The sequence below is a fragment of the Hemitrygon akajei genome, chromosome 19 (genome assembly GCF_048418815.1).
Source record: "Hemitrygon akajei chromosome 19, sHemAka1.3, whole genome shotgun sequence".
Taxonomy (NCBI): Eukaryota; Metazoa; Chordata; class Chondrichthyes; order Myliobatiformes; family Dasyatidae; genus Hemitrygon; species Hemitrygon akajei.
Window position 1 is genome coordinate 63,772,353 of NC_133142.1, and position 12,346 is coordinate 63,784,698.

The window sequence follows — 12,346 nt, forward strand, 5'->3', positions numbered from 1 at the left end:
CTCTATCATTACCTAGTTTTTTGAACTCTTCTTTTCTCCTTGACTAGATTTTCAACAGCCTTTGTACACCACAGTTCCTGTACCCTGTCATCCTTTCTGTCTCATTGGAACGTACCTATGTAGAACGCCACGCAAATATCCCCAAACATTTGCCACATTTCTGCTGTACATTTCCAAGAACATCTGTTCCCAATTTATGCTTCCAACTTCCTGCCTGATAGCTTCATATTTCCCCTTACTCCAATTAAATGTTTTTCTAACTTGTCTGGTCCTATCCCTCTCCAATGCTATGGTAAAGAAGGTAGAATTGTGATCACTTCTCCAAAATGCTCTCCCACTGAGAGATCTGACACCTGACCAGGTTCATTTCCCAATACCAGATCAAGTACAGCCTCTCCTCTTGTAGGGCTATCTACAAACTGTGTCAAGAAACCTTTCTGAATACACCTAACATACTCCACCCCATCTTAACCCATTGCTCTAGGGAGATGCCAATCAATATTTGGGAAATTACTATCTCCCACCATGACAATCCTGTTATTATTACACCATTCCAGAATCTGTCTCCCTATCTGCTCCTCGAGGACCCTGTTACTACTGGGTGGTCTATAAAAAAAAAACCCAGTAAAGTTATTGACCTCTTCCTGTTTCTAACTTCCACCCACAGAGACTCAGTAGACAATCCCTCCATGACTTGGCAGCATATATAAGGAGAAGCACTGTCGATGTTTCGAGCCGAGACCCTTCCTCAGGACTAACCAAAAGGAAAGATAGTAAGAGATTTGAAAGTAATGGGGGGAGGGGGAAATGCGAAATGATAGGAGAAGACCGGAGGGGGTGGGATGAAGCTAAGAGCTGGAAAGGTGATTGGCGAAAGTGATACAGAGCTGGAGAAGGGAAAGGATCATGGGACAGGAGGCCTCGGGAGAACGAAACGGGGGGGTAGCACCAGAGGGAGATGGAGAACAGGCAGAGTGATGGGCAGAGAGAGAGAGAAAAAAAACCAACTAAATATGTCAGAGATGGGGTAAGAAGGGGCATTAACGAAAGTTAGAGAAGTCAATGTTCATACCATCAGGTTGGAGGCTACTCAGCCGGTATATAAGGTGTTGTTCCTCCTACCTGAGTTTGGATTCATTTTTACAGTAGAGGAGGCCATGGATAGACATATCAGAATGGGAATGGGACGTGGAATTAAAATGTATGGCCACTCGGAGATCCTGCTTTCTCTGGCGGACCGAGCGTAGGTGTTCAGCGAAATAGTCCCAGTCTGCGTCGGGTCTCACCAATATATAAAAGGCCACACCGGGAGCACCAGATGCAGTATACCACACCAGCCGACTCACAGGTGAAGTGTCGCCTCACCTGGAAGGACTGTCTGGGGCCCTGAATGGTGGTGAGGGAGGAAGTGTAAGGGCAGGTGTAGCACTTGCTCCGCTTACAAGGGTAAGTGCTAGGAGAGATATCGGTGGGAAGGGATGGGGGGGACGAGTGGACAAGGGAGTCATGTAGGGAGCGACCCCTGTGGAAAGCAGAAAGGGGGGGGGGGGGGAAGGGAAAGATGTGCTTGGTAGTGGGATCCCGTGGGATCTCGGCCCGAAACGTCGACAGTGCTTCTCCTTATAGATGCTGCCTGGCCTGCTGTGTTCCACCAGCATTTTGTGTGTGTTGTTTGAATTTCCAGCATCTGCAGATTTCTTCGTGTTTGCCCTCCATGACTTCCTCCTTTTCTGCAGCAGTGACACTATCTCTGACCATCAGTGCCACGCCCCCACCTTTTTTGCTTCCCTCCCTGTCCTTTCTGAAACATCTAAAGCCTGGCACTCTAAGTAATCAATCCTGCCCCTGAGCCATCCTAGTATCTGTATTGGCCACAACATCATAGTTCCAAGTACTGATCCATGCTCTGAGCTCATCTGCTTTGTTCATGATGCTTCTTGCACTAAAATAGACACATCTCAAACCATCAGTCTGAGCTCATCCCTTCTCTATCACCTGCCAATCTTCCCTCTCGCACTGTCTTCAAGCTTTCTCTATTTGTTAGCCACCAGCTCCTTCTTCCATCTCTTCAGTTCGGTTCCCCCCCTCCCCCCCCCCCCCCCCCCCCCCCCCAGCAATTCCAGTTTAAGTTCTCCCCAACAGCCTTAGCAAACTTCCCTGCCAGGATATTGGACCCCTCGGATTCAAGTGCAACCTGTCCTTTTTGTACAGGTCACACCTGCCTCAAAAGAGGTCCCAATAATCCAGAAATCTGAATATCTGCCCCCTGCTCCAATCCCTCAGCCACGCATTTATCTTCCACCTCAACTCTATTCCTATACTCACTGTCGCGTGACACAGGCAGTAACCCTGAGATTACTACCTTTGCGGTCCTGCTTCTCAACTTCCTTCCTAACTCCCTGTAGTCTGTTTTCGGGACCTCCTCCCTTTTCCTACCTATGTCACTGGTACCAATATGTACCACGACCTTTGGCTGTTCACCTTCCCACTTCAGGATATCGTGGACATGATCAGAAACATCCTGGACCCTGGCAACTGGGATGCAAACAACCATCCATGTTTCTTTCCTGCATACACAGAATCGCCTGCCTGACCCCCTAATTATAGAGTCCCCAAGTACTGTTGCCTTCTTCCTTTCCCTATCCTTCTGAGCCACAGAATATTTCACCAAACAGAATTTCTAAATCCAGCAAAAGATACAGGTTCAATGAACTTGGTTCTTCCTCCCAATCCATCGAAGCCCGTTCGCACCTAAGGAAACAAAAAGATTAATGAAAGTTAGCAGCCTGAACTCTGCACAAGGGTGAGGCTATTGATGCATACTGCAATTAAGGAATAAACTGAACAGCAGCGACCCAACATGGTGATTTTCAGCTGAAAGTCAGAATAACACACACAAAATGCTGGAGGAACTCAGTAGGTCAGGTAGCATCCATAGAGAGGAATAAACAGTTGATGATTCAGGCTGAAACCCTTCTTTCTACAGGACTAGAAAGGAAGGGGGAAGATGCCAGAATAAAAAGATGGGGGGAGGGGCAGGAGTACAAGCTAGAAGGTTATAGGTGAGGCTAGGTGAGTGGGAAAGGTAAAGGGCTGGAGAAGAAGGAATCTGATAGAGGAGGAGAGTGGACCATGAGAGAAAGGGAAGGAGAAGGGGCACCAGGGGAAAGGCAAATGAGGAGAGGTAAGAGGTTGGAATGGGGAACAGAAGAGAGAAGGGGAGAGGAAAAGAAAAATGAAAGTATGTTGCAACCTGATCTGCTCTGTTGCTCCACAAATTCAGGTGGATTGGCGCATCACCACATGACTGACCAGTGTGTATTTCTCGCCTTGCCATCACCAGCTAAAGTCAGCACTCAATGCAAGTGAATTTTTTAAACACGGCAAGCCTTAATTATTTTATTTAGCAATACAAGTCCTTCTGGGCCCCTGGTTCAACCCTAACTTAATCACAATACAATTTACAATGACAAATTAACTTACTAACTAATACGTTTTGACTATGGGAGGAAACCAGAGCATCTGAAAAAAAATCTAAGGGGAGGATATATAGAGACTCCTTACAGAAGATGCCAGGAATGAACTCCAAACTCCAACACCCAGAGTTGTAATACAGTCACACGAACCACTACATTACCGTTACACCCAATTACTGCTAAACAACCACTTTTTGTTTACTGTGACTCATTCCATAACATATGGTACGCTGCAAGGTTGTTACAAAGGCTTTGTTATCCCTTCTTTTCAATGTCCCTTCTCGTATTTGGTGATGGGACTGAGTGTCAGCATCTATGATACTAAAGAATGTTGATGAACTGAGACCTAGGGGTCCAAGTACACAGCTTTCTGAAAGTGGTAACATAGGTGGACATGGTGATGAAGAAAGCATATGGCATACTTTCCTTCATACATTGAGTGATGAGTTGATAGTTATGCTGCAACTTTACAAGGCCACACTATAGAAAGGAGGTTATTGCACGGGATGAAGTGCAGAGCAGATTCAACAGGATATTGTCCGGACTTTAGTTATGGAATGAAATTTGGCCTTGTTCTTGTTGGAGTAAAGAAGACAGATAGAAAGAGACAAGAGTGTGAGTGGCATATACAGGTACTTAGATGTGGATGATATTCACACTTGGAATATAAAAAAAAGACAGCATTTGTGCCATCAAGCTTATGCAGCTCTTATACACCAAAACAAATACTTGGACTTCTCATTAGGGCAGAGTGGAGTCAGACCCAAAGTGGAGTACTCTGTAATAGCCATAGCTCAGTTATAAACACAAGAGACTCTGCAGATGTTAAGGGGTCAGACAGGCGATTCTGTGGACACAGGTAAGAAACTCAGATGGTAGTTTGCCTCCCAGGTGCCAGGGCCCGGGATGTTTCAGATCGCGTCCAAGATATCCTGCAGTGCGATGGACAACAGCCAGAGGTTGTGGTTCATATTGGTATCAATGACATAGGCAGGAAAAGGGAAGAGGTCCTGAAAAAAGACTACAGGAAGTTAGGAAGGAAGTTGAGAAGCAGGACCACAAAGGTAGTAATTTTGGGATTACTGCCTGTGCCACACGACAGTGAGAATAGGAATAGGATGAGGTGGAAGATAAATGCGTGGCTGAGGGATTAGAGCAGGGGGCAGGGATTCAGATTTCTGGATCATTGTGACCTCTTTTGGGGTAGGTGTGACCTGTACAAAAAGGACGGGTTTCATTTGAATCCCAGGGAGACCAATATCCTGGCGGGGAGGTTCGCTAAGGCTACTGGGGAGAGATTAAACTAGAATTGTTGGGGGTGGGAACCAAACTGAAGAGACTGGAGAAGAGGAGGTTGGCTCACAAATAGAGAAAGCTTGTAGGCAGTGAGAGAGGGAGGACAGGCAGGTGATAGAGAAGAGACACGCTCAGACTGATGGTTTGAGATGTGTCTATTTTAACGCAGGGAGTATTGTGAACAAAGTGGATGAGCTTAGAGCGTGGATTAGTACTTCGAGCTGTGATGTGGTGGCCATTACAGAGACTTGGATGGCTCAGGGATAGGAATGGTTATATCAAGTGCCGGGTTTTAGATGTTTCAGAAAGGACAGGGAGGGAGGCAAAAGAGGTGGGGGGGGTGTGGCACTATTGATCAGAGATAGTGTCACAGCTGCAGGAAAGGTGGACGCCATGGAGGGATTGTCTACGGAGTCTCTGTGGGTGGAGGTAAGGAACAGGAAAGGGTCAATAACTTTACTGGGTGTTTTTTATAGGCTGCCCAACAGTAACAGGGATATTGAGGAGCAGATAGGGAAACAGATCCTGGAAAGGTGTAATAATAACAGAGTTGTTATGATGGGAGATTTTAATTTCCCAAATATCAATTGGCATCTCCCTAGAGTTAGGGGTTCAGATGGGGGTGGAGTTTGTTAGGTGTGTTCAGGAAGGTTTCTTGACACAATATGAAGGTAAACCTACAAGAGGAGAGGCTTTACTTCATTTGGTATTGGAAAATTAACCTGGTCAGGTGCCAGATCTCTTAATGGGAGAGCATTTTGGAGATAGCGATCATAATTCTATCTCCTTTACCATAGCATTGGAGAGAGATAGGAACAGACAAGTTAGAAAAGCGCTTAATTGGAGTAAGAGGAATTATGAGGCTATCAGGCAGGAAATTGGAAGCTTAAATTGGAAACAGATGTTCTCAGGGAAAAGTACAGAAGAAATGTGGCAAATGTTCAGGGGAGTTCTTCATAGGTACGTTTAATGAGACAGGGAAGTTATGGTAGGGTACAGGAACCGTGATGTACAAAGGCTGTAATAAATCTAGTCAAGAAGAAAAGATTACAAAAGGTTCAGAGAGCTAGGTAATGTTAGAGATCTACAAGATTATAAGGCTAATAGGAAGGAGCTTAAGAAGGAAATTAGGAGAGCCAGAAGGGGCCATGAGAGGGCCTTGGCGGGCAGGATTAAGGAAAACCCCAAGGCATTCTACAAGTATGTGAAGAGCAAGAGGATAAGACGTGAAAGAAAAGGACCTATCAAGTGTGACAGTGGGAAAGAGTGTATGGAACCAGAGGAAACAGCAGAGGTAATGAATACTTTACCTCAATATTCACTATGGAAAAGGACCTTGGTGATTGTAGTGATGACTTGCAGCAGACAGTAAAGCTTGAGCATGAAGATATTAAGAAAGAGGTTGTGGTGGAGTTTTTGGAAAGCATCAAGTTGGATAAATCGCTGGGACCACATGAGATGTACCCCAGGCTACTGTGGAAGGTGAGGGAGGAGATTGCTGAGCCTCTGGCAATGATCTTTGCATCATCAATGGGGATGGGAGAGGTTCCGGAGGATTAGAAGGTTGCGGATGTTGTTCCTTTATTCAAGAAAGGGAGTAGAGATAGCCCAGGAAATTATAGACCAGTGAGTCTTACCTCAGTGGTTGGTAAGTTCATGGAGAAGATCCTGAAAGGCAGGATTTACGAACATTTGGAGAGGTATAATATGATTAGGAATAGTCAGCATGGCTTTGTCAAGGGCAGGTCATGCCTTACGAGCCTGACTGGATTTTTTGAGGATGTGACTAAACACATTGATGAAGGAAGAGCAGTAGATGTGGTGTATATGGATTTCAGCAAGGCATTTGATAAGGTACCCCATGCAAGGCTTATTGAGAAAGTTAGGAGGCATGGGATCCAAGGGGACATTGCTCAGTGGATCCAGAACTGGCTTGCCCACAGACGGCAAAGAGTGGTTGTATACGGGCCATATTCTGCATGGAGGTCAGTGATCAGTGGAGTGCCTCATGGATCTGTTCTGGGACCCTTAATCTTTATTATTTTTATAAATGACTTGGATGAGGAAGTGGAGGGAGGGGTTAGTAAGTTTGCTGATGACACAAAGGTTGGAGGTGTTGTGGACAGTGTGGAGGGATGTCAGAGGTTACAATGGGACATTGATAGGTTGTAAAACTGGGCTGAGAAGTGGCAGATAGACTTCAACCCAGATAAGTGTGAAGTGGATCATTTGGTAGATCAAATATCATGGCAGATATAGTATTAATGGTAAGACTCTTGGCAGCGTGGAGGATCAGAGGGATCTTGGGGTCTGAGCCCATAGGACGCTCAAAGCAGCTGTGCATGTCAAAACCATAGAACATTACAGCACAGAAACAGGCCTTTTGGCCCTTCTTGGCTGTGCTGAACCATTTTTCTGCCTAGTCCCACAAACTGCACCTGGACCATATCCCTCCATACATCTCTCATCCATGTACCTCTCCAAGTTTTTCTTAAATGTTAAAAGTGAGCCCGCATTTACCACTTCATCTGGCAGCTCATTCCACACTCCCACTACTCTCTGTGTGAAGAATGTTCCCTTTAAATTTTCCCCCCTTTACCTTTAACCCATGTCCTCTGGTTTTTTTCTCCCCTAGCCTCAGTGGAAAAAGCCTGCTCGCATTCACTCTATCTATACCCATCATAATTTTATATACTTCTATCAAGTCTCCCCTCATTCTTCTACGCTCCAGGGAATAAAGTCCTAACCTATTCAACCTTTCTCTGTAACTCAGTTTCTCAAGTCCCAGCAACATCCTTGTAAACTTTCTCTGCCCTCTTTCAACCTTATTAATATCCTTCCTGTAATTCAGTGACCAAAACTGCACATAATACTCCAAATTCGGCCTTATACAACCTCACCAAAAGATTCCAACTCTTATACTCAATACATTGATTTATAAAGGCCAATGTACCAAAAGCTCACTTTACTACACTATCTACCTGTGATGCCACTTTTAGGGAATTTTGTATCTGTGTTCCCAGATCCCTCTGTTCTACTGCACCCCTCAGTGCCCTACCATTTGCCTTGTTTTCTTCCTTGGTTTTTCCTTCCAAAATGCAATACCTCACACTTGTCTGTATTAAACTCCATCTGCCATTTTTCAGCCCATTTTTCCAGCTGGTCCAGATCCCTCTGCAAGCTTTGAAAACCTTCCTCATTGTCCACTACACCTCCAATCTTTGTATCATCAGCAAATTTGCTGATCCAATTTACCACATTATCATCCAGATCATTGATATAGATGATAAATAACAATGGACCCAGCACTGATCCCTGTGGCACACCACTAGTCACAGGCCTCCACGCAGAGAAGCAATCCTCCACTACCACTCTCTGACTTCTCCCATTGAGCCAATATCTAATCCAATTTACTACCTCACCATGTATACCTAGCAATGGAATCTTCCTAACTAACCTCCCATGCGGGACCTTGTCAAAGGCCTTACTGAAGTTCATGTAGACAACATCCACTTTCCTTGTAACCTCCTCGAAAAATTCTAATAAGTCCCTGTCTATCTAGTACTCCTTCTAATAATTTACCTACTACTGACGTCAAACTTACCGGCCTATAATTTCCCGGATTACTTTTAGAGCCTTTTTTAAACAACGGAACAACATGAGCTATCCTCCAATCCTCCATTGACTCTTTGCTTAAGAAGGCATACGGTGAATTGGCCTTCATCAATCGTGGAATTGAATTTAAGAGCTGAGAGGTAATGTTGCAGCTAGGACCCTGGTCAGACCCCACTTGAAGTACTGTGCTCCGTTCTGGTCCTAGAGGAAGGATATGGAAGCCATAGAAAGAGTGCAGAGGAGATTTACAAGGATGTTGCCTGGATTAGGGAGCATGCCTTCTGAGAGTAGGTTGAATGAACTCAGACTTTTCTCCTTGGAGCGACGAAGGATGAGAGGTAACCTGATAGAGGTGTATTAGATGATGAGGTGTATTAGATGATGAGGGGAATTGATCGTGTGGAAAGTCAGAGGCATTTTCCCAGGGCTGCAGTGGTTGCCACAAGAGGACACAGGTTTAAGGTGCTGGGGAGTAGGTACAGAGGGTTAGGGGTAAGTTTTTTACTCAGAGAGTGGTGAGTGCGTGGAATGGGCAACGGTGGTGGAGGCAGTTATGATAGGGTCTTTTAAGAGACTCCTGGATAGGTACATGGAGCTTAGAAAAATAGAGGGCTATAGGTAAGCCCAGTAATTTCTAAGGTAGGGACATGTTTGGCACAACTTTGTAGGCCGAAGGGCCTGTACTGTGCTGTAGGTTTTCTATGTTTCTATGTTACTAAATCCAGAGCAACACAAACATAATATTGAGAAACTCAGCAGGTCAGGCAACAACTATGGAAATGAATAAATAGTCAACTTTTTAAGACTGAGACCTTTCATCAGGACTGGAAAAGAAGGGGGAAGATGACAGAATAAGGAAGTGGGGAGAGGGGAATGGGTACAGCTGGAAGGTGATAGGCGAAACCAGGTGATAAAGTGATAGGCGGGAAAGTTAAAAGGCTATAAAAGGAAACAGATAGGGGAGGGGAAGGGAGGGGAGGAGAGGAAATTGGAGAAATGGAAGGAGGAGGGGCACCAGAGGGATGTGATAGGCAGGTAAAGAGAATAGAAGGGGTAAGAGAGAGTCAGAATGATGAATGGAAAACAGAGAATGGGTAGGGGTTGGAATTTCTAGAAGTTAGAGAAATCAATGTTCATGCCATCTTATTGGAGGGTACCCAGAGATATGAAATATTGCTCCTCCAACCCAAGAGTGGCTTCATCATGGCAGTAGATGCCATAGACTGGCATGTCTGAATGGGAATGGGAATTGGAATTAAAATAGATGACCACCAGGAAATCCTTCTTGTTGTGGATGACAGAAGGTGCCTAAAAAGCAGTTGCCCAATCTATGTCCGGTTTCACCGGTAGAGAGGAGGCCACACCTGGAGCACAGATATAGATTTTTAACCAAGCCAGAAATCTGTGCATTCAAATTCAATGCTAGAAACTTGAGCACCAAATTCTAGGCTGACACTTCAGCAAAGTACTGATCTACAAAACTACTGAACTACCAGAAGCACAATTTTTATTAAAGATAGATCAAACCAACACAGTTTCCTTTCTCAGATGGATGCAAGAAATCCATTGTACCAATTTGTAAAGGAGTCATGGAAGTATGACAGTATCCTGGACATAATTTATCCATCAAGAATACAGTAGATTATCCAATCGATAACACATTGCTGCGTTGTCTAGTGTACAACTCTGACTAAAGTTCTTTCATTGTTGTGAAGTAGTTTGACATCTCACAAGGTTGTGGAAAGTGTCAAATGAAGGTTATAATTTTTTTCCCCTTTACATCATTGTATTGTTTTGGAAATTATGCCTCCTACTGAGGCACACTCACTGATCCCTGGTTTCTGTGTGGATCCATGCAGCTTCCACATGATTTCTTTTGGAATAACAAGGAATTTCGGAGGAATGTTGGGAGAATATTGTCATCCTCATCTCGGTTTGTCATCTTAAGGATAAAAAAAAAATACAGATTACAATTCATATACTTAATACTCACGTTAATATGAATTGAAAGTATAAATTTCCTATAAAAATCCCTGTCCTGACTGTAACCTATACACACCTGCCAATTCTTGGGATCTGTAAAGTTAGCTTTGTGAATCTGAACTAGATCTGCCTGACTAGTAGCAGGTTAGAATTTTATTCCAGATACACAGAGCAGCAGAACAGCCCAATAAATTCAAAAAAGCTTCTTTTGTACTAATATTTTAAATAGTTTTTCATGACATTCATTAGGAATTATTGTTTATGAACCTACAAAACTGTGGGGACATACAGGTAGCAAGACTATCAGACTATGCAAGAGAGAACTTCTTGTAACATTAATTTTAATTAATAACCATAAATGGACAAATCATCATATAACTATGGAAGTAAATCAAATAATGGATCTTTGTAAGTGTTAATACATTCAGTTTGAAAGCTCCAGTGACAAGTACATGTCACAGGTATTTTTATTAGATAGAACTACAATTTCAGCACTGAATTATCACGTTGGCAACAAAGCTCCAAGAGGGTGACTCAAGAGGCAGAGGCAAGCAGGATTGTCATCTATTTCTCTCCCACACACATTTATTCAGATCAAAAACTAATGGCAAGAGAAGAAAAATTGAGGGTGGTGTTTTAACTGTTACAGGTGTAATCAGGGAGTGAGCTGCACCAGAAAGATCATGGTTTGGAATTGATTTTACACTTAATCAAAGTATGTGATCAAGTAAGAAATCAATTCCAAAATAGTTTCTAAAATTATAATCAAGAACCAGTGAGGAACTTCACAGTTCCATTACTAGAGGAAGTAGCCGAAGCAGGTACTATAACAATGTTTAAAATGCACTTGGGCAAACACATGGATTGGAAAGGCAGAGGCATATGGGCCAAATGCAAGCAAATGGGACCGGATTCAGTGGGAATCTTGAATGGCATGGTCTTGATGGGCCAAAGGGCCATTTCTGTGCAACACACACAGTGGTCACTTTATTAGGTATACTTGGACATTCGTTTGTTATTGCAATATCTAAATCAGCCAAACATGTGGCAGCAACTCAATGCATAAAAATATGCAGACATGGTCAAGAGGTACAGTTGTTGCCCAGACCAAACATCAGAATGGGAAAAAATGTGATTCAATTGACTTTGATCATAAAATAATTGTTGGTGGTTTGAGTATCTCACAAACTCCTGGACTCCTGGGAGTTCACAGTGTTCTGTAGAGTTCACAGAGAAAGGTGCAAAAATACCAAAAAGCATCCAGTGAGCAGCAGTTCTGTGGGCTAAAGCACCTTGTTAATGAGAACTCAGAGGAGAATGACCAGATTGGTTTGAGCTGACAGGAGGGAGACAGTAACTTGAATAGAAACATAGAACACAGAAACATAGAAAATATAGAAAAGGCATGCTCCCCAATCCAGGCAACATCCTTGTAAATCTTCTCTGCACACTTTCTATGACTTCCACATCCTTCCTTTAGTGAGGCGACCAGAACTGAGCACAGTACTCCAAGTGGGGTCTGACCAGGGTCCTATATACCGTAGATTCCGGATTTTAAGCCGCTACTTTTTTCCCACATTTTGAACAGCTTTGAACTTTGCGGCCAATAATCCAGAGCGGCTAATACATTATTTTTTTCATGCCGCCTCGTAAACATTTTGCCTCGTAACAGTAGACCAATAAAATTGATGAGTAGTTCACAGAGGTCCAATGAAATTGTACGATAAATCAAGCGCACTTTCACAATTAAATTATTGTAAATCAGTCATTTGTACTCACCCTCATCAACATGGAAAACACTCGAAGCATTGTGCTACCTACCCTACTTAGTTTAAACTATATTTGTTTTCTGTACTACATCGCGGGATGCTATGACGTCACACCCGGTTTCGCGGCGTCTTGTGGGAAAATGCCGTTTGCGATGAAACGGAAAGGAGGGGGTCGAGCGGCGGAGCGGCTTTGGATCTGAGCGAAAT

The 12,346-nt window shown here is 43.7% G+C and overlaps 1 protein-coding gene across 1 annotated transcript in view; it reads right to left on the bottom strand.

The window, feature by feature from the left end:
* The window catches only part of traip (TRAF-interacting protein), a 72,775-nt gene that overhangs the window by 7,800 nt on the left and 52,629 nt on the right, over positions 1 to 12,346 (bottom strand). Inside the window, exons 14-15 of the mRNA XM_073072651.1 lie at positions 10,216 to 10,329; positions 2,701 to 2,751 (exon numbers count right to left, since the gene is read on the bottom strand). Of these exons, the coding sequence (XP_072928752.1) occupies positions 2,701 to 2,751; positions 10,216 to 10,329 (165 nt within the window). The remainder of the gene's footprint in view (positions 1 to 2,700; positions 2,752 to 10,215; positions 10,330 to 12,346) is intronic.